Source organism: Phyllostomus discolor, chromosome 2, assembly GCF_004126475.2.
Source record: "Phyllostomus discolor isolate MPI-MPIP mPhyDis1 chromosome 2, mPhyDis1.pri.v3, whole genome shotgun sequence".
Lineage (NCBI taxonomy): Eukaryota > Metazoa > Chordata > Mammalia > Chiroptera > Phyllostomidae > Phyllostomus > Phyllostomus discolor.
Window position 1 is genome coordinate 54,162,766 of NC_040904.2, and position 24,200 is coordinate 54,186,965.

At 37.7% G+C, this 24,200-nt stretch overlaps 1 protein-coding gene across 2 annotated transcripts in view; it reads right to left on the minus strand.

Moving 5' to 3' along the window:
• Positions 1 to 24,200, minus strand: part of SLC9A9 (solute carrier family 9 member A9) — a 540,019-nt gene that overhangs the window by 171,764 nt on the left and 344,055 nt on the right. For both annotated transcript variants that reach the window (XM_028505205.2, XM_036017879.1), the window contains one exon: positions 17,891 to 18,044. In XM_028505205.2, the coding sequence (XP_028361006.1) occupies positions 17,891 to 18,044 (154 nt within the window). The remainder of the gene's footprint in view (positions 1 to 17,890; positions 18,045 to 24,200) is intronic.

Genomic DNA, 24,200 nt, shown 5'->3' on the forward strand with positions numbered 1-24,200 from the left:
TACCCAATTCCAACATCTGTGTCATTTTGGGGTTAGTTTCTGTTGATTATCTTTTCTGTTGTGAGATACTAAGTTTTTTCTGGTTTTCATATGCTGAGTAATTTTGGATTTATCCTGAAAGTTTTGAAAATTGTGTTAAATGACTCTAAAGCTATATACATATATGTTAAGTGAAACAGAATTCCCCTATGAAGAGTGTTGATATTTTATCAGGCAATCAACCACATTAGGCCCATGATGCCATCTTTGCCTGTGGTTCTAATATCAGTTCAGTTTCAAAGTCTTTGCAGTACTATTCAGATCTGTTCCACATGTTGGCCATCCATTGTTCAACCTGGGACTTGAGTGTTGCTCTGCCTTGCTGTTCATTTCTCAAACTTTTTGGAATGCAATTTAGGGTTGGATGCATGCATACCCAACTTGGGCTGAGCCCAGAAGTTTATATACAACTTTACTGAGTCACTTTCTTATACTTCCTCCCCTACATAATCTTCTCCATATTTTTTATCTTTATCAAAACCTGGGGCTTTAGCTTAGTTTCCCCACACTGCTACTTTTCCTATTATTTTTCCATGGTGCTGGCTTCCAAGGTCAAGTAGTGACAGGAGTAAGAGAGAAAAAATACAATGGGAATTATTCCTAAGGTCTCAGAGACCTTAGTATCTCTGGTTGGAATTTCAGGGGTCTGCTCAACTATTATTGCCATCATCATACTGCTGTCTCAGGATTGCCCAATATTGGGATTAGAGAAAATGAATTAAACAACAAAAACAAACACAGGGCATTTTCCCTACTCTTCTAATCTATAGGGGTCCCCTTTCCTGTTCCTGATGTCAAATGCAGAGAATTTATCTTGCAATTTTTTTTCTGTCTTCTTTGCTGCATAATTCTAACCTTTGAACTGCCTTTGAGCCCAGGTCAAAAGATTCCAGAGAGGGAAAAGATGAAAAATTCACTACTGGTTTGACAGTTCTCTGTATGCTGGTTTCCTTCTCAAACTTGTCTGCTACCATTTATTTTAAGAGTCCTTAGAAAACTGGTACATGTATTCTGTCCAGGGCTTTAGTTGCAGTCAGTAGGAAAGACACAGGAGAGTAAATATGCTTATTCCATCTTGACCAGAAATGGACTCTCCCCACAGCCTTTTGAATAACAAGTTCTAACCCTTACATTTAAAATAACATCAAAAGTACAACTAAACTACAGAACAACCATTCAAAACCACCTGAAATCGAGCTGAATGGAAGTCTCACAACAAGAGATTTAAAGAAGAAGCCACATTGAGACTGGTAGGAGAAACAGAGATATAGAATAGGCTGGTTTTATACTCATTTGCAGGATTGGATAAAAATCAGGAGGGATATTTCAGCTGTGGAGAACTCCCCAGAGGAGCATGGGGACAGCTCCAGACTAAGCCCCAGCCCCAGCCCAGGGTTCCAGTGACAGGAAGAGAAGTCCCCATAACATCTGGCTGTAAAAACTGGCAGGTATTGTGACTGAGTGAATCAAAGGGCTTTTGAAGTCCCAGGATGTTTCTCTTAAAGAGCCTGTGAATAGGCTTACTCTGACTCACTCCCTCTGAGCTCCAACACTGGGACAGCAGCTTAAAAGGCACCAGAGAGGAACTGGATTGTCCAGCATCAGGGCAAGAGCTGAGGGGACAGTTTTCTGCCATCCAGAAGTATTGGCAGAGGCCACTGTTCCTTTGCTGAGCCTTCCCTCAACAAAGTCAGAAGGCGGATACCATATTTGAGTCTCCATCAGCCTGGCTCATACCATTCACCCCACCCTGGTGATTCCCTGAGACCCTGCCCCCCTCAACTTGTAGGCCCATCCAAGCTATTTGCAATGGCTTTTCCATATGAAAGGACATTTTTGGCTCATGCTTCAGACTTTTCTAAAATCTCTCAAACAAGCATCATCTGACTTCTGCATGACCTGTACACACTAAGTGGACCCAGGCTTGGTACTAGCAGCAGCCAGTCTTGGTTTGCAGCTTGGCCTCTCCTGGGCACCTCCAAGCCCAGCACAAACAGCCATATGCAGACTGCTTAGTAGCTCATGCTGGGTGGCCCCAAGAAGAACATAGGCAGTGTTTGACTTTAGTCTGCACCTCCCAAGAGGCCCCAAAGTGAGTACACCTGGTAGACCGCTTCAGACCATGTCAAAGCACTACCAAATCACCTCCACAAGGGACACACTCAAGGGATGGACTTAGTGGGCACCAGAGTTCTGACAAAATAAGTCCTGCTCTGTGGGGTGGGTCCCTACACAGCTCATCTCTATGGCAGTCAGTGATTGCAGCCAGTCCTGACAGCTGATCAACTTGGAGGTAAATCCCTCCCATTGATGTGCCAATAGGAATCAAGGCTCAACTGCAACAGGAAGGTGTACAAAGACCACAAGCAGGAGGTGCAACTGGAGTGCCCAGCTTGGTTGATTGAGGAGGCAGTGCCACTGGCCCCTCCAGGACACCTCCGGTAGAGTATAAGACTACTCTACCAAGTCTGGGAGGCACAGAAACTCTATCTAATACATAGAAGCCAATACAGGGAGCCTGCCAAAATGAGAAAACAAAGAAACCTGTCCCAAATGAAAGAACAGTCCAGAAAAAAATAACTAAACACAATTGAGACAAGTAATCTATGAAATACAGAATTCAAAACACTGGTTATAATGATGCTCAATGAACTTAGTGAGAATGTCAGCAGCATAAAAAAGGCATTAAAATCATAAAAAAGAAGCAGTCAGAAATGAAGGATATAGTAACTGAAATAAAAAATAATTTACAGGGAATCAACAGTAGAGTAGATGAAGCCAAAAATCAAACCAACAATTTGGAACTTAAGGACGCAGAAAATAGGCAATAAGAACAGCCAAAATAATAAAGAATCCCCCCGCCCCTCCCAAATGAAGACTACTTCAACCATACCAGTCCATCATGGGGATGCCAGATGGAGAACAGAGAGATCAAGGAATTGAGAGCCTATTTGAAGAAATAATGACAGAAAACTGCCCTAACCTGGTGAGGGAAATAAACATACATGTCCAGGAAGTGCAGAGAGTCCCACACAAGATGAACCTAACAAGGCACACACCAAGATACATTATAATTAAAATGCCAAAAGTTAAAGACAAAGAGATAATCTGAAAAGTAGCAAAAGGAAGGGAGCTTCCATAAGACTTTCAGTTGATTCTTAACTCAAATTTTGCAGGCCAGAAGGGATTGGTGAGAAATAGTCAAAGTGATGAAAAGCAGGGACTTACAACCAAGATTACTCTACTCAGCAAAGCTATCATTTAGAATAAAAGGGCAGAAAAGAGTTTTCCTGACAAGAAAAGCTAAAGGAGTTCAGCACCACCAAACCAGTATTATATGAAATGTTAAAGGGTTTTCTTTAAGAAGCATAAAAAATAAAAAATACAAACAATTAAATGGCAATAAATACATATCTATCAACAATTGAATCTAAAATACAAAATAAATGAACAAGCAGAACAGAAACAGACTCATAGGAACAGAGAACATTTTGATGGTTGTCAGATAAGAAGAGTTGGGAGAATGGGTGAAAAAGATGAAAGGATTAAGACTGTACAAATTGGTAGTTACAGAATAGTAACAAGGATGTAAAGTATAGCATAGTCAATAATATTATAATAACCATATATGGTGTCAGATGGGTATGAGAGTTGTTGGGATAGTCACTTAATAAGTTATGCAATGTCTAATCACTGGACTGTACACTGGAACTAATGTAATATTGTATGTCAGCTATAATTGAAAAATTTAAAAAATGGTTTAAATAAAGAAAAAAATAGAACAAGATGTGACTCAAAGGAGACATGTGGCTTTCTACTTGTCAGTCACACAGAAAGGCTTTAAATTGCCTGATAGTTCTTGCTGAGAGGTGTGAACCATTCCCTGCCCAGGATGCACTGACCTGTTTCATAGTGTCATTGGGGCCACTACAGGGTTGGTGGTTAGAGCCTGGAGAAAATTCAGGAGTCTTTTTTCATATTGCTTTGGCCAACGTTGTATCATCTACAGCTTGACAGATGAGATATGGTGAAGTAGACAGGATTAATTCAGACAGAGATGTGCAAATCAGTGGGCTTAGATTTAATTTTTGGATAGAGAGGAAAAGGATGCTGGAGAGTTGAAGAGCAGTATGGAGGAACCCTGGGGATTCTGTTCAGGTTCTTAGAGGAGATATGCTTAGTTGCTCCAACATTGGTTCTTTCCATCATCAGACCAAGACACAGGTTCTCAAACTTAAGCATGCATCAGGACCCTGGGAGAACACACATCATGGAGCCTCACACTCAGAGTTTCTGAATTAGAATGTCTGGAACAGGGCCCAAGCAACTGCATTTTTAGCAATTTCTCAGGTGATGTTGATGATGCTGGTTAGAGGATCATACTGCACTTTGCTAATTCCAGCTTGAGAGTATTCACTCATGGGGTCAAATTTCTGCCATCCACAACTTCTTTCAGCCATTGGTAGAGTAGAATCTTACTTGCCAGTATGAAAAACATCAAAGTTATTTTCTTAAAATGCTTTTGGCATCACTGTTTGTAGCCCTCTGAAGTGCGAAAACCAAAATTAAGATATTTTTATTGAGATAATTCGTTGTAAGTATGAGTGCTACATCACATTTGGTAAGTATGTAAAGCCTTATTTTGAACTTATTTTGTTTAATCCATCTGTATCGTGCAGTGTTTTCTATATAAATTGTATGTACCTGCCACAGATGTTAGTTTTGTGGTAATAACACCCTTCTACACTAAAAAAACCCCCATGAAACAACAAAAATGTAAATAAAATTTAAAATAAAATTACTTTCAGACTTCATCTATTACTTAAAGATAAAATTATTTCTTAAATAAACACCTATATTGGATAATACTTTATGACAATAGGCTAATAAATGCTCTTCACAAGAGCAGGATGTTCATTGTTTGGTAAACTTAATAAATGGATGAAGCTCATTGATATTGGTCTTCTCAAGAGTGTGTTGGAGAAGATAAATAAGAACATGGCTAGTGGAAGATAGTTGGCAGTTGGCAAGATAAAGACTATTATCTCTGGAACTGAAGATTCTGCACACAGAACGAAAGCATATTAAAGAGCCCAGATAGCATTGGAAGCAAATTTACAAGCTGCTAATTCATAATACTGATTACAAACCTAGGATACCTAGTAAGTTACTAGAATCATCCAATATCTCTAATAGAATATGTCAAACTGATTAATTTGAGCAATAAATATTTAAAGTTATATAATGATTTTTAGGAAAAAATCTATGGAAATTAGAACATCATTTTAAATGGGGGCTGGGGTAGGGAATATAAAGTATAAGTCTACATTTAAATGAGTAAATTGATTTTCTATGTTTTATGACAGAGGGCATTTCTCAGGCCTGTCAACTGATATGAATTAATGCAAAATATACAAATTGGTACCAAATCAATGGGAAATAATAAAATTGATTTATATTGCTAAAATGGTGCTAATTAAATATCAGAAAAGACTGTAAGCAGAGACTCTATTAAGAAGGAATTAGAAGCAAGTTCTAGAAAGAATCTCTTTGAGCTATTGGATAAATATTATGCTTTTTTGTGAGCATTTTTCCTTAAGAAGTTTATACTTTCAAATTCAGAAACAGGAACTAGCTATAAAATTGATGAATCTAGTTATTACATAAAATAAACTAATCTCCCCAAAGACCAGTATTTCTTTCTACTTTTCACATAAGCCATGCTTTCACAAGTACAATTAATTAATAACACTTTAAATGTATGTATGTGTGTGTATAAATAGGCAATAAAAGAGTATTTGGATGAGTAAAGGCTCATGGTTGGTCATCTGGGTATCATTATAGCAACATTTGCTGCACACTTACTGTGTGCCCTAAATTCTTTATACATGCAACACAATCCTTATGACAATCTAAATAGGTAGTTATTATTGTTTCAATTTTACAAATAAGAAAATTGAGGCATAGAGACGCTGAATTTATTGCTCAAGTACCTACAGCTAGAAAGATAGCAAGGAGCATTGGGATTCACACCATCTACCTCCAAAGTGTGTATTCTGATTCGCTGTGTTAATAACCAATGAAGCAAGTCATTAAACATTCATGAAACTGGATACAAGAGAGAAAAGCAAAGACAACACAGCTAGATACTGAGGAACTTAATTATATGTATTCCTCCATTATATTAAATTGATCTGCCTCACATCTTAGTAATAAACAAATTCTGTAAGTAGGCGTATTTAACTCTGCTGTTGTATAAGATTTAAAAATATTCCTGAGTTCCCTATTTACCTTTGTGTGCATTCTTATCATAGCTCTTATTAAAAAACTTTGTAGACAGTGGATATAAATGATGAAAGTGTTCTAGGATGTCATATAAGGGGGATGGGTCATAAACCAGAAATGGAATTTGAATGTTTTAACTAAAATAATGACAATGGAGACAATGCGCTCACAGAAAGTTGTTCGCTCTGCAATGGACATTGTGTGTGATTTTTTTTATTTGTTTAATTTGTGAAAGAAGCCAACATTTTTCTGACTTAAGATCCTGAACCTCCCAACCTTGGGAGATGGGTGTGAGCATGACAACTTCCCATCATTCCAAATTCCTATTGAGGAAAACAAACTTGGCTGCTTTGGACTGTAGCTGCTTTGTTTACCTTGAACTGTTCTTGGTCAAAGAGGAAAGCTGCACCAGAAAATTTCTGTGCTGCCTGAACAAGTCAACCCAATCACTCACGATAGATGATTTTCTGTGTTTGTTTTAACAGGCTTATCTTGGTTCTAAAAGCACATCTCTTTTTCCCCAGAGGATTTGTTAATCAAGGTAGATTGCAGGCATCAGGGATAAACTCATTTCTCTAAGGCGGCAGAACAGCTGGGTGCGCATGCCCTGGGCTCAGGCTGCCTGGGCTGGAGTTTGTCTCTACAGTCCAACACTGTGTGACCCTGGGCCACATTCCCAAGCCTCATTCACCCTAAGAGGTGGCTACTATTATCATCCCCATTTTACAGGTTAGAGGCTGACTTACGGGAAAGTTGCACACCTTGCAATTCATAATCTAATATCTGGCACAAAATAAGTACTCAATAAAACTGATTGTTACTGTTTGAGATGTTAGAAGTCCAAATCTGGAGGCTGTGGAAGCCAGCTTGCTGAAGTCATGGTCTGATGCCACCTGGAACACCAGTTCCGTCCTGCTGTGTTGAGCCAGGCTTGCAGACTGCGCTTTAGATGTTTTGAAGAGATAGGTCCAGCACACCTATCTGGGGACCCAGGAAAGGTTTGCACTGTGGTATGGGTTCCATTTTTGTGCATTTTGTTAGCACCATGTGTTGCCCTACCCTAAACCATGGATGGGGTCACCACCCCAAATTAATTACCATTGCCAGAGAGCTCTACCCTGCGGGTCTTTGAGGTTTATTTGTAAGCATGTGTAATCATTTAGTGATAATCCTGTTTACTGGCCTCTATAGGGCAAAGCTTTTGTTTCCTGGCTAACACCAGAGCTCCTCCTTGGAGACTGAAAGCTGGGTTTTTCTTACCACCAACATTAATGTATTCCACAGAAGGAAGGAAATCCCAGGTGCTGATCATGAAACCATTCTGCTTTCTTTGACATGCATACCTCTGAGATAATACAGGAGGAGTCTAGTCTTTTTCTCTAGAATTTTTAAAAACAAAGATCTGGAGTTTATTTCAAATGCTGCATTAAAATATTGTGGTTTCTTAATAGAATAAAACAGCTTCATTTAGGACAAAAAGTTTGAATGTGCCTAAAACAAGACTTATTCAATGGACAACTTGTTTCATATGGAAAAATCATTTTGAGTTTCTCTCAGCACAGGATCATTGCTGTTTTATAGTCATTTCCATCAGTGTGCAACTGATATTAACACTATAACTTTTTACCTTATATAAAACATTGTATCTGCATTGTACTACAGTAGTTTGTGACTAAGTAGCAAATTATATAAAATGCAATAAAAAACTCAATTTTTTGGTAAACAACACAAATTTACATACCTAACAATTAAGCAGAAAAATGTAGAATTAAACTAATGAAGAAGGAAAGGCAATGTCAAGTGTATAAATCACACACTGTGGGAGGGTGCTTGAGCACATTCAATATTCCATTTGCATTTCTGCCCCTTGGGTTTCCACATTGTTAACAATAACAAAGCTCCAATTTACTTATGTTCTAGTATTGTATGGAAAGAGTCTGATATGAAAGTTGGTTAATGAAACATTTTCCTGTAAATAAGGAAGGCCTTGTTAAATACAGTCTAAAAGGTAGACAACTTTCATTTAAACAACTATAATGGAATTGAGAATTTCCTTGACATTGTTCTAAACCATGACAGAGAAGTAGAGCACATGCTGGTATCACTATAACATGGTTGAGCCAAATTTATGTTCATTTACGTACATGCTAACTTATAGTCCTGTTCCTTTATGTTTATTGAATCATGTTCTATATCCTTCCCATTAATCAATGCACAGTGACAATCCTCAAGTTAGCCTCTGCTTTCCTCTAGTACGAGTGCTAATGAGTTTAAACTGAAGACTCAGCTGTGCCTGGCTCTAGGCAGCCCCAGTGAAATCTGGCTGTATTTAATATTAGCCCCATTCCCACTTGGGGTGAGGAAGTTCTCAAAGTGTGGTCCTGGAAGCAGCAGCATCAGCATTGCCTAGAATGTGGTAGAAATGCACATTCTTAGGCCCTGAACCAGACTACTAGCATACAGAGCCCAGTGGTCTGGGTTAATGAGCTCTCCAGTTGGATCTGGTGCTCACTCAAGTTTGTGGGCCATTGGGTTTAACTTTGCCTTGCTGCCTGTATCCAGTCTGCCTGGGCTACCTCCCTGGGTACTCTGGTATCTATAAACTTCATTTTCTTCCTCTGATTTCCTCATGACTGGGTCTCTGTTCTCTCTGACTGGGTTTCTGCCCTGATTTCAGATTAACACACTAGTTGCCAGCACAGATTTCCGTATTGCTTACCAGACTAAAGGACCTCTGTCAACTCCTTTCCCTAAATACATCAACCCCCACCTTTATTCCTCTCCCTTCCTGGCTGGTGGCCAAGCCTGGCACAGAATCAGTTGCGCCATTCAGAGCCAATTTCTACTGGGGCATCTCCTTGACCTGGTGGCCTCAGGCTTTGCCCCTCTGCAGCCCATTATAACACTGGCTAAACTGACCTCTAAACCCCTCACTTGTGGAGGCTATGGTTGACATCAATATTCTTCCTTACTGGACCCTATAACCTGGATAATTCTATAACCTGGATAATTGTTCTAACCTGCCTGAAGCCCCATTTCTATACTTCCTTCTCCCTGCTGATCTGGTTATTAAGAGACTGTATAACTATGACATCTATGTGAAGTGAATGGATGCCTTCAGAAATCACTACAAGAGAACTAGGTAAACATTTTAGGATAAAACATGTTACTATTTGGGGGACCTCTTCAAGATCATGAAATACAACAGTAAAAAATGCTGTTATTTATTGTATTATATTATATTATATTATATTATATTACTTTAAGAAAATGTTGACATCATCATTTTATTTTCTAAATATTCTAATTTACCTGATAGGATATTTGATACATTTATCTTGTGGGGATTGATATCCTCTACCTTTTGTTTTCCAAGCCCTACTTTTTCCATGAATGAATCCACCTACTGAATTTTATTTTCCAGAAACCTGAACACAGCACTATCTTACTAACAGTCCATAGGGGACCCAGTGCTAGAGTTTAATGCAGTATGTGTTTTCATCCATAAGAGCTTATGGGTAGCCACCACTGTGAAAGAAATTACAGGTCACATTTTTATGCCTAGAAAATAATTTGACAAGCATTTCATAACACCCTCCATTCATCTTTTGTCAAAGTCCTTTGATGAGCTTAGTCAATGTTCACAATACATCAAGAGGTCCTTTTTTTCTTGAATTTGGTTTAGTGCACAGACACTTGGCCTAGTTTAGGCAGTTTAAGCATAAGTTTTCTTATACTAAATTTACTGCTTCTGCTTCCTCTTTGTCAAATGGGTAGAAATGATCAGCAAATGCTTAACAAAAGAAAAGTTACAGATGCAAGCTGGGGGTGAAGTAGGAGGACCTTTCTTGAACCTCCTCCCAGAACCAAATTGGAAATAAAACTAAATAGGAAACAGTCACCTGGAATTGCCAACCGAAGACTACCTGAAGAGGAGACTTTTAACCAAGGATGGGAAGAAACCACTTTAAGACTGGTAGGAATGGCAGGGTCATGAAGTAGTCTGTCCCAGACTGGGCAGACTAAGGTTATGGAAGGATAGCAGAGCTATGGAAGCTTCCCCATTAGAGGAGTGAAGTCTTGACCCCATAATGGGATCCTCAGCCTGGAGGTCATAGCTGGGACCAGAGGTAGCATTCAGTGGTAAAATGTGGCAGGGTTTCTGTCTGCTAGGGAGAAACAGAGCCTACTGGAGAACAAGCAACTTTTCTAAGGGGCCCAAACACAAGTGTTTCATTCTCAGCCACTTACCCACCCTTAGCTCCAGCAAAGGGAGGGTGGTACAAGCTAGAGTCCCCTGAGGAGAGTTTGCAGTGGGAAGCAATGGGAAGAGAAGTGGGGAAGTGGGTGCCAGGATCCCTGTGTGAGGTCATCCCCCAATATCATAGCAGACATTTTACTTGAAAAGAGCAAGCCCCTCCCAGGGGAATCAGCCTGGGGAAAAGAATTTACCCCACCCCCTGGGATATTGCTCACCCTATCTTCTGGAATCCTGCTTACCCCGCCTTGCATTTTAACCCCTGCTGTGGAGACAGCAACACAGGCAGACTCAAGGGGTGACAAAGACTGGATTTGGGGTGTGGCCATTCCTAGACTTTCATGGGAACTGGACTGGTGCTTCCCCCTTATAGGAGAGTCAATGGAAACACCCTCCTGGTTTCCAGCGGACCCAAATTCTGGGGTCCAGAGGCCCCACCTGCCAGCTTACAAGGAACTCCACTCTGCCAAGGTCAGGGAAATAATCCAGAACAGACTCAGATGTGTAGCTATGGGGTGGTGGAACACAACTACCATCTTCCTTGAAGTCTGAATGGCACCTCCCCATCATTGCAGATTCAGGAATCCCAACTTCCCAATTCCATCTGAAATCCTTTCAGAAACAGATGTTTTAGTGATTAAGATTAACAGTTGGCTGGCTGGCAGAGGCAGGGAGAGGCAGATCCTGCAGTGCCTTGGGACCTTTGCTGACCCACCCCTGGGCCCTGTGCTAGTAAAAGCTGGGCTTGGAGCCCAGCTTGGCCCCTCCCATGTGCAGCCAAGCTCAGCAGAGGCAGCCACAAACTGGATTGTTTGTAGCTTCAAATAGGCTGCTGAGGGCCAGACCTGGACAGTATGTGAGTTGGCATATACCAGCTTCAGGCAATGTTGGAGCAGTATCCAAAGGAAGATTTCAGCAGGCAGGGATTAAACTCTGCTGAGATGAATTCCACTTTGTTCTTCTTCATTATTTTCTATATTTTTCTTTTTCAAAGCTTTTTATTATTTTTCTTTATTACCTCTTATTTTACTGTTTCCTCTTATTACTCTATTTTCTTCTTTCCTTTTCTTATTGTTTCTTTTTCTTTGTTGTTTTTTCTATTTTCCCTTTTTATTCCTTATTCTTACTGTTTTTCTTCCTTCCTCTCATAATCTTTTTTCTTTCCTTTTGTCTTTGTGTATTTTTTCTTTCACTATTCTTTATCACTTTTCTTATTCTTTTTTCTTTTATTGTTGTTTTTGTTTGTTTTTATTTTCTTTTGGTTTGTTTTGTTCTGTTAGCACTTTGCAAGATGTGGTTGGGGTTGAGACTCTCAATCAGTCAACTAGAGAAAAGATCACACCCATGAAGGAGCCAACAACAAAGACCCAATTACAACAGGAGAGCCCACACAATGAACGTAAGACACATTCCTAGAGCGTCCAGCTCATGAAAACAAGAAGACTGCACCACTGGGTCGCCAAGGGCTCCTACCACATAAGGACACCCCACAGAGAATGGGAGTGAAAGCAGATCTATCTAATACATAAAAATAAATGCAAAGAGACAACTAAAATGGATAAACAAAGAAACAACCCCAAAATAAAAAAAGGAGAAATCTCCAGAAAAAAACTAAATGAAATTGAGGCAAGCAATTTACCAGACATAGAATTCAAAGTAATGGTTATAAGGATGTTCAAGGAACTTATTGAGAACTATAAGGAAACTTATGGCAACTACATCAGCATGAAAAAGAACATAGAAACTATGAATAAGTACCAGTCAGAAATGAAAGTATAATATCAGAAATGAATACACTAGAAGGATTTAAAGTAGGCTAGATTAGGCAGAAGGTTGAATCAGTGATTTTGAAGATAAGGCATAAAAAAAACACCCAATCAGAGCAATAAAAAGGAAAACAACTTAAAAAGAGTGAGAATAATTTAAGGGAACTTTGAAACAACCTGAAAGATAACAATATCCACATCATAGGGGTACCATAAGGAGAATAAAGTGAACAAGGAATAGAAAACCCATTTGAAGAAATAATGACAGAGAACTTCCCTAATCTGGTGAAGAAAAAAGTCACACAGATTCAGGAAGCACAGAGAGCCCAAATCAAGATGAACCCAGAGACCTTACCAAGACACATCATAATTAAAATGGCAAAGTTTAAAGACAAAGAGAGAACCTTAAAGGCAGCAAGAGAGAAACAGTCAGTTACCTACAAAGGAGCTCCAATAAGACTGACAGCTTATTTCTCAACAGAAAAACTTCAGACCAGAAGGGATTGGCATGAAGTAGTCAAAGTAATGAAAAGCAAGTATCTGCAACCATGACTACTCAATGCAGCAAGGCTATCATTTAGAACTGAAGGTGAAATAAAGAGTTTCCTAGACAAAATGAACAAACAAATAAACAAATACCTAAAGGAATTCATTACCACAAAACAGCATTGACAGAAATATTAAAGGGACTATTTTAAGAATAAGAAATAGAAAGAAACATAGTTATAAAGAAAAACTGGCAGTGAATAAGTAGCTATTAATAATAATCTTAAATGTAAATGGATTAAACACTCCAATCAAAAGACATAGTGTAGCTAAATAGATAAGAAAATGTGACCACCCATACATATGCTGTCAACAAGAAACCTGCCTCAGAATAAAAGATTTACACAAGTTGAAAGTGAAGGGATGAAAAAAAATACACCATGCAAATAGAGACCAAAAACTGGGGTAGCAATCCTTACATCTGACAAAATAAATTTTAATATGAAGGCCATAACACGAGGCAAAGAAGATCACTACATAATACTAAAAGGATGGACCCAATAAGAAAATATAACCATTGTAAACATATATGCACCCAACATAGAAGCACCTAAATATATAAAGAAAATCTTTGTGGACTTTAAGGAAGAGATTGACAGCAATACAGTCATTATAAGGGATTTAAACACCCTCTGTCACCAATGGATATATCTTTCAGACAGAAAATCAACAAGGAAATAACAGCCTTAAACAACACACTAGATTGAATGGATTTAATTCATATTACAGAACATTTCAATCCAAAGCAGCAGAATATACATTCATCCAAGTGCACATGGATCATTTCCAAAGATAGACCACATATTAGAACACAAAGTAAGTCTTAAAAAATTCAAAAAAATTAAAATCATATCAAGCATTTTCTCAGATTATAGGGCATGAACCTAGAAATCAACTTCAGTAAAAAAAAAATCAAGAGCATTCAAATACATGGAGGTGAAATAGCATGTTATTAAATAATGAATGTGTTATTAATGAGATCTAGGAAGAAATAAAACCTACCTGGAAACAAATGAAATTGAACACACAACAACCCAAAATCTATGGGACACAGCAAAAAAGTCCTGGGAGGGAAGTTCATAGCATTACAGGCCTACTACAAAAAGTAAGAAAAATCTCAAATAAACAATCTAACTATACACCAGAAAAAAAAAGAAGCAAGCCCAGGATAAGCAGAAGGAAGTAAAAAGACAGGATAAGAGTGGAAATAATTGACAAACAGACTAAAAATAAAAAAAAATCAATAAAACCAGAAGCTGGTTTTTTGAAAAGGTAAACAAGATTGAGGAACCTTTAACCAGACTCATCAAGAAAAAAAGAGAACATTCGCAAATAAATAGAATCAGAAGTGAAAGAGGAGAAGTAATGATTGATATAATAGAAATACAAAAAACTATAAGAACATACTGTCAACAACTATATGCCAGAAATTAGACAACCTTGGTGAAATGGATAAATTTCTAGAAGCACACAATCTTCCAGAACTGAATTAGGAAAAAGGAAAAAACCCGGACAGATAACAACTAATGAAATTAAAGCAGTAATCAAAAAACACCTAGCAGACAAAGGTACTGGACCAGAGGGTTTCACAGTTAAATTTTACCAATCATACAAAGAAGAACTTACATCTGTTCTTCTCAAACTTGTACAAAAAATTCAAGAGGAGGGAAGACTTCTAAACTCTATTTACAAGACCAATATTATCCTAATTCAAAAACCAGATGAAGACACAACAAATAAAAAAATTATAGGCCAATATCCCTGATGAACATAGATACTAATATCCTCAACAAAATACTAGCAAACTGGATCCAACAATACATTAAAACTATCATACACTATGATCAAGTATTCATCCTGGGGATGCAAAGTTGGTACAATATTCACAAATCAATAAATGTGATATATCACATAAAGTGAAAGATAAAAATCACATGATATCACACGTTTCAGAAAAGGAATTTGATATAATCCAGTGCCCATTTATGATAAAAGCTCCCAGCAAACTGAGAATAGAAAGATTATACCTCAACACAATAAAAGCCATATGCAAAAAACCCACCACCAATATCATACTCAATAGGCAGAAACTACAAATGTTTCCCTTAAGATCAGTAACAAGACAGGGATGTCAGCTTTCACCAGTCCTGTTCAACATAGTACTGGAATTACTAGCCACAGTGATCAGGCAAAAAGAAGAAATAAAAACATCCAAATTAGAAAGGAGGAAGTCAAACTGTCATTTACACAGATGACCTGATATTGTGCATTGAAAATCCTATAGACTACACCAAAACACTACTAGACTTAATAAATGAATTTGGCAAATTAGCAGGATACAAAATCAATACTCAGAAATTGATGGCATTTTTATACACTAGTAATGAACTATCAAAAAGAGAAATTAAGAAACAATACCATCTACTATTGCAACAAAATAAAATAAGGTACCTAGGGATAAATTTAACCAAAGAGGTAAAAGATTTGTATTCAGAAAACTATAGGACACTAAAGAAATTGAGGAAGACACAAATAAATGGAACCATATACCATGTTTATGGACTGGAAGAATTAACATCATTAAACTGTCCAAAGCAATCTATAGATTCAATGTAATTTCTATTAAAATACCAATGGCATATTTCAAGTTCTAAGACAAGTATTTCAAAAATTTATATGGAACCAAAAAGACCATGTATTGCCTCAATAATCTTAAGAAAGAAGAACAAAGTTGAGGGTATCACAATATCTGATATCAAACTTTACTATAAGACCACTGTAATCAAAACAGCCTGGTACTGGCATATGAACAGGCACATAGAACAGTGGAACAGAAGAGAGATTGCAGTAGTAAACCCATGCCTTTATGGTTAATTAATACTTGACAAAAGAGGCAAGGACAATACAATAGCATGTAAAGACAGTCTCTTCAATAAATAATATTGGTAAAACTGGACTGGTACATGCAAAAAAAAAAAATGAAGCTAGATCACCAACTTACATCACACACCAGAATAAACTCAAAATGGATAAAAGACTTAAGTGGAAGTCATGATACCATAAAAATCTTAGAGGAAATTATGGGCAGTAAAATTTCAGATATCTCACATAGCAATATTTTTGCTGATGTATCTCCTAGGGGAAGAGAAACAAATGAAAAAAATATACAAATGGGGGTACATCAAATTAAAAAGCTCCTGTACAACTAAAGAAACCATCATCAAAATGAAAAGGGGACTGACTGTATGGGAGAACATATTTGACAATGATACATCTGATAAGGGTTTTCCAAAATATATAAAGAACTTATATGACTCGATACCATGAAGACAAATAATCCAATTAAAAAAATGGCCAAAGCACCTCAACAGACACTTCTTTAAGGACGACATACAAATAGCTCATAGATATAAGAAAAATGCTCAACATCACTAATCATCAGAAAGCTAAAAATTAAAACTACAATGAGATATCACCTCACACCTGCCAGAATGGCTATCATCAATAAATCGACAAACAATAAGTGTTGGTGAGGTTGTGGAGAAAAGGGAACCCTAGTGCACTGTTAAAGGGAAGGCAGGCCAGTGCAGCCACTTTGGAAAAGAGTATGGAGTTTCCTCAAAAAGTTAAAAATGGAACTGCCTTTGGATCCAGCAACTCCACTTCTGGGAATATATCCTGAGAATCCCAAAACACCAATTCAAAAGTATGTATGCACCTCTATGTTCATAGCAGCATTATTTATAATAGCCAAGATCTGGAAACAGCCTAAGTGCCCATCAGTAAATGATTGGATAAAAAACTGTTGTACATTTACATGATGGAATACTATGCAGCAGAAAGAAAGAAGGAGCTCCTATCCTTTTCGACAGCATGGATGGAACGGGAAAGCATTATGCTAAGTGAAATAAGCCAGGTGGCGAGGGACAAATATCATATGATTTTACCTTTAACTGGAACCTAATTCACAAAACAAACAAGCAAGCAAAATATAACCAGAGACACTGAAATCAAGAACAATCTAACAGTAACCAGAGGGGAGGTGGGAGGGGATAATGGGGGGGAAAGGGTGAAGGGTTTACAGGAACAACTATAAAGGACACATGGACAAAACCAAGGGGGGTGGAATCAGAGGAGGGAGGTGAGGATGGCTGGGGTGGGGAGCATAGATGGGGGAAAGGCAAAAAACTGTACTTGAACAATAATAAAATTTAAAAAATAGACATATGACTTTGAGAAATACAATGTGATTTACCTGAAGTACCATTGTTGTCTGGAATACCAAAATGATAATCCAGATCAAAGAAACACTTAAATAAAGATAGCATTAAAAATAGATTTACCCATGTTTGCAATTGTCACAGACTTTCCGTTTTTGTCACATTGTCCACTGTACTGATACTTCAGGTTTATAGCAGTCATCTTCTAGACAATGGCAATTGGCAGGCCTCTTACTGATTCCTTAACTCCCCTTTCCTCTGAGAAATTGTCTATTTTGTGTCTATAGCATCCCTCTGGCTAAACATATGGCTCACTAATCAAGCATGTTTGAGCATGTCTCATGTCCCTAGTTCTACGTTAAGTGCTGTGAGGAATTAAAAACAAAACAGATTCACTTTGTCCTTGGTATTGCTGCTCTTTCTGAATAAATCCTATTAGAGTGTGAGGATCTTGAGAATGAGAACTGTGTCTTACTAGACTCTATACCATATCACAATGTACTCAGTAAATAGTGTTGAATAACAGAAATCACAGATAATTTACTTGTAGGGATGGACTGTGAACAGACATCACCCTGAGATTTCTAGGACTCCTTGAAAGGTCAGTTCAGTTGGTGATAGGTCATAGTTTCACCTGTGACTGACAGTCAGCTTTTCCCCAGGGAAATGAAGTGGCAGAACCTGCCATTGTACTTTTGACCAAGTAGGTGACATCAGAACTAGAACAGCGCAGCCATGCTTCCTCAGGATTTCCTCAGTTCGGCAGGGCCACTCACCTGATCTGAAGCCAAGTCAGCATGGGGGTCGTCCCTCCTCCAAACACCCAGACTGTGAAGAACACAAGCAGCAAGGTGGTAGTGAACATCATCTGTTTGGGCTGAGATCCTGTGTCCCGAATAGCTAAGGCAAATGCGATGGCTCCTCGTAGACCTTTGAGGGAAAACCAAAGAGAAAGAGGAAATAAACATCTTCATAAGCCTCATTCTCTCATTTAATTGAATTTACCTTTTTATCTTTATAATTTGCTAACAAACACAATCACTTATTTTAATTAAACTTTTTATTTTAAAATAATGGTAGATTCACAGACAGTTGTAAGAAATAACAGAGACTTACTGTGTGCTCTTTTCCCCCAGTGATAACACCTTGCAAACTCTAGCACAATATCACATCCAGGATTTTGACTCTGATACAGGAAAGATCCAGTACATTCCCTTCAGCACAAAAACCCCTCATGTCCTCCTTTTATAACCATGTCCACTTGCCTCCTTCACACACCCTCTTCCAAACTCCCTTTCTTTAATAAATATTTTTTAAAGATGTTATTTATTTATTTTTAGACAGAGGGGAAGGGAGAGAGGAAGAGAGGGAGAGAAGCATCAATGTGTGGTTGCCTTTCCCATGCCCCCTACTGGGGACCTGGACTGCAACCCAGGCATGTGCCCTGACTGGGAATTGAACTGGCAGCCCTTGGGTTTGTAGGCCAGTGCTCAATCCACTGAGCCACATTAGCCAGGGCCAAACTCCCTCTTTAACTTCTGGAAAACCAATAATCAATTTTTTATTTCTATAATGTTGCCATTTCAAGAATGTTATATAGATGAAGTTGGAATTGACGTTTTTTCACCCAGCATAAATCCCTGAATATTCATCCAGGTTGCCAAATATATCAACAGTTTGCTCCTTTTTATTACTGAGGGTATTCCATGGTATGGAAGTTTCAGTCTGTCTAACCATCCACCTATTGGAGGACATCTGGGTTGTTCCAGTTTTGGGCTATTACAAATAAGGCTGGAGTGTGGGTAAGTATAAAATTTTCATTTTTCTGAGATAAATGTCCAAAACTGCACATAGACTTATAGTATTTGTATATTTTTGATAGAAATCACCGAACTGTTTTCCAAAGTGGTTGTACCATTCATTTCACATTCCCTCCAGCAATATATGCCATCCAGTTTCTCTGCATCCTCACCAGCATTCAGCGTTGTCACTACTTTTTTTAAATTTTAGTCACTCTGATAAGTGTATGTATGGCAATAGCTTATTGTGGTTTTCCTTTGTGCTTTCCTAATGACTAATGATGTTGAACATTTTTTAAAAGATTGTACTTATTTATTTTTAGACAGAGAGGCAGGGAAAGAGAAAGAGAGGGAAAGAAACATCGATGTGTGGTTTTCTCTTATGCGCTACCACAGGGGACCTGGCCTGAAACCCAGGCACGTGCCCTGACTGGGAATTGAACAGGCTACCCTTTGGTTCACAGGCCAGTGCTCAATCCACTAAGCTACACCAGCCAGGGCCAATGTTAAACATTTTTAAATGTGCTTTTGTTATGTTTATACCCTCTTTGGTGAAATGTCTCTTCATGTCTTTACCTCATTTTGTAATTGGATTGTTGTATTTTTTGATTGTTAAATTTTGAGAGTTCTTTAAATATTCTAGATATATTCCTTCGATGATATATAGCTTGTAAATATTTCCTCCCACTTTGTAGTTTTTTATTGATGAACCATAATCTGTTAATTTTTGCTTTTATTTCATGTGTTTAAAATCAAGTCTAAGAACTTTTAATTAGGTCTAGGCACCAAAGTTTTTCCCCTATGTTTTTAAATCTTTTTTTCCAAAAAGGTGTATAGCTTTACATTTTACATTTAAGTCCATGATCATTTAAAATTAATTTTTCTATAAGGTTGAGCTTCATTTTTTCACCTAAAGATATTTAATTGCTCCATTGAATAGCTTCTGCGCCTGTGTCAAAAATCAGTTGGGTGTATTTGTGGGACTCTGTTTCCAGGTTCTCTGCTCTGTCCCATTGATTTGTGTGTCTGTTCTTCTAACAGTACACTGTCTTGTTGCTGTAGACATATAATAGGCATTGAGTAGAGTGACACTTACATTTCATTTTAAAAATTATTTTAACTATTCTAATTCTTTTGCCTCTCCATAAAAGTTTAGAACAATGATGTCTACATCTAAAAAAATCTTTCTGGGCACATTTGCTTTTAAAAAGCCAAATGTGTCAGATGACCATTAAAAAAAATGTATGGACCTGTGAAACTTAATAAATAAATAACATTGAAGAATTATTCTAGCCTGAGTAAATACTTTTACAAAGTCCATAATCTAAACTAACCTATTAAAACCTGCTTTTTTCTGTTTTATTTTTGTTCTTTAATAACAATATGCTAATTAAATTTTTATGCCAAAATTTCAAATGAAAGTATGGTAATATTAATAAAAACAGAGATGTAGACTCTAAAGAAAAGTAAATAAAAACACAAGTAGCAATGTAAAGTATTAAAATGCAAAGTCTCTCTTGGGTAACATGAGAATTGTAAGACATTTATGAGCCCTGTTATATCAGGTAACAGGACACATGAACATTTTTGATGACAGCAAGTATAAGTCAAAGACATAGTGATTGGGTTATTTTTATAGAAATGTTTAAATCACATATGTAAAATTTTAGTGGTCTACTTTTATAATATTTACTGTATCAACTAGATTTCTAAATTTCCAAATCGTTATTCATTCATTTTAAAAAATTAGAAACTGGACACATAGGAGGAGGTGGAAAACTATAACTAGCCTGGTTTTTATCCCTGGGATGCCAACTTAGGATTAATACTCCATTATTTTACCCATGCTGAGGTTATACAGGAGACAAGTGGCATGACATGAGATCCAGAGGACTAGACTGGAGACATTTAATATATTTTGCCTGAAACAAGAAGGCCTCAGAAAGAGAGAACAACATGCACATCAATTATAAAATACCTTCAAGGGAGAAAATGTAATGGAGGGAGGAAATTATTCTAAATCTCCCTGTAGACAAGATAATGGCCTGAAGATAAGGAAGATAACATTTGAAGTAGATATTAATAAAAAAGTTCTTATACATCAGAAATTCTGAACACTTGAGATGGCTGCACTCAAGAAGAAAAGTTCCCCACGGGAGATACTCATGTATTCAGACCCGGCTGAAGACAAGAGAGGGGAATATTAATAACCCTTGATACCGGGGAACAGTTTATTAATGTTCTGTTTGGGAAATACAAATGGTGTCATTAGGGGATGAAAACTCAGGAAAATAGTCTTACAACAGACTTCTTTATCTGAGAAGAGACTTTATATGTCTAGGTAAAGATCCTAGCAGTGTTTAATCACAGTACAAGACTGGAGATAGATGGTGATCTTTTCATTTTCTCTTTTCCTCAAGCTCAGATTGCTAGAATGTCCATAAAGGATCACTACCCCAAATTAGTTGGTGAGTATGAGAAGTATTAAGTGTTGAAAGTCTATTTATTGAATATTTATAAGTGTGTCTGTGTACTTGAATTTTTATGAGAAGGAAAAGAATAGGGATTAGAATAAAAGTTAAAACTTACCATATCATGTTTATTGTAAACTCTTAGATATACAGGACAAGAAAAAACACCATCATTTATCTTCCTAAGTATGTTTAATAATGTAGTTCTACTATGTTAAACAGGCATAACTATGTTTTATATTTAAATTATCTATACATCAGTAGTTCTTGGTTTAAAATATACTCAAATGACACCTGTTATTCTCATTTCTAACATATATATATCATACAAAATATACATATAATTCTCTATATTTATAGGATGCAATGTAGAGGTCTCTAAAAAAAAAGAAAAAGTTCAGTCACTGCCTTGTACTTGTGACAGGTTGAGAACTATTGCTAATTAGGGCCAAACTCCAAGACGTTGACAAGAGGCTGCTTCTCCATATAATGACCAACTAAAAAACCCACAGAAACAGAGTGTTTCAGAAGAAGGGACCGTCTGTTGGGAGCCCTGGTCACATGTAGCACATGGAATGAGCACTGGAGTGAGATTCTAAGTGCACAGAGTAAAGCTCATTTAGAACTCCAGATAAGGACTATGGCCTCTTTCCCACTCATCTTTTTTGATTCCAAAGTTATTTATCACCCATTTGGAGACTAGGCAATTGTCAGATCAATGGCTATTCATTGCTTCATTTAGTACATGTGTATCTTAGGTACCCATAACAAAATACCATAGACTGTGTAGCTTCAATAACTGAGATTTATTGCTCAGTTTTGGAAGCTGGGATGACCAAGACCAGGGTGCCAACATGGTCAGGTTCTGGTGAAAGCTGTCCTCCTGGCTGGCAGAAGGCCGTATTCTTGCTGTGCGAGAGCAAGCTCTGCAGTGTCTCTTCTTATAAAGGCAACAATCCTATCATATGGGCTCCACTCTCAAAAGCTCCCAAAGGCCCCATCTCCAAATTCCATTGCTTGGGGATTAGGGCTTCAACATATGAATTTGGGGGGGACAAAAGTCTGTCTATAGCAGTATGTTTTGATTACCAGCTATGAAGAGGTTTTGTGCCCACTTAAGCCTATGTTCTTACCAGAGGGCTTTAGGACTAAAATAAGTTACTTAGGCAACCAGAGAAATACCACAAATGAAAAATTACCATTTGCTTGGTTTCTTTTAGCAAATCACTGTTTCCAAAGACCCCACAGCATTTTGTTTAGAATACCAGGAAATCCAGAACTCATTGTCAGACTTGTGTTTTGATTCATTTTATGGGTACTTTGGCCCTTTGATTTTACCTTTCTTTTTCTCCTTGTTTTCTTTACTTTTGGGAGTTGATAAACTATTGCATTTCATTTTAGATGGGTTTACTTTTCAGAGATTTGACATATTTTACATAGTTAGTTGGAAAATTAGCATCACCTTGGGGGAATAAAAGAATTACCTGCAGTTAAATGTGGCTTCATTTAAAATTGGCCTCTAAGGAATCCTTATGTAAATTATGTTGATGTTCTACTCATAACAATAGAAGAGTATCAAAGTATATGAACCAATGAAGCTTTCTAGCAAGAACCCCTGCTGCATTTTCCTGTTTATCTTTAAAGAGCAAAAGTGAAACAATCTGCTACACATTTGCAAATGTGTTCTGAATGGTGAATGCCAGATTCAGTTACATTTAAATCAAAGCAATATAATTGATTTTTATTGAAGGTGCAAAGCAATAGTTAAAAACTAGTTATTGAACACTCACTATGTGCTGTTCAGTAGACAAAATGGTGTGGGGGGAGGTGGGGATGAGAATTGGGGAATAATGACCTCTATTTTGGACTCATGGGCCTACAAATATGACTCTCTTCACTGATAGATTTTGGTAAGGTGCATTAGAGGTGTAGAGTCTGCTTTGTGTATTTAGTCTAACGAAGAAAAAGATAAAGTTGCTACACTTCTTGAGGGGCCAAATCATGACTATTGTCGACAAATGTGTAGAGTTTAAGGTACTGAAATCATTGGTGAGTTAAAGAGGTCTTTACACTATGATTCATGGAGAAGACTGAGAGCTGTAAATAGGGAGGAGGAGGAGTGGACTGATTGAAAGAAGGTAAAAGGATTAGTCAAAGAACATTGGACATGGACAACAATAAGGGAACTAATTATGCAAGTGGGAAGTGGGCTTGGTAGAGGGAGGTGAAAGGGGAAAAAGTGGGACAACTGTATTATCATAAATAATCAAAAATATAAAAGAGGTCTTTGCATACATGATTTTCTATACCTGAATTATTTTCTTTTACCCAAATTTTCTCTAGTTCTTTCTTCTATAACCCTCACCTACACTTCACCTAATTTCAACTGATCTTCAGAGCTCAGCTGAGCCACTGATCTCTCTGTTAAGCTGAATGATGTGCAGAGTGGTGGGGGTCCCCGGAAAACAACAGAGTGTATCCCCCACAACCTTTGACTGGAGGAAGGGGAAGTGGATGACAAGGTGTTTAAGATAATTTGGATAACAATAGCAAGTTGATAGCCATGCCAAGGGAAGAGGGCTGCTGCCCAGAGTGAAAGGTGTATGTAACTTTAAGAGCATACAGTGACTCCTGACACAGCCAGAGGAGGCAGATGCCTACCCCATGCCCCTGTGTCACTGGCAACTCTTGCCCTGACTAAAGATGGCAGCTGAAATAAGGTAAAAGATACTGGGGAACTGGCAAAAATGGTGGATGCTCATGCATCAGAGAAGTACCTGGATATGAGGTCATGCAGGGAGTTCTGGGCTGAGCCT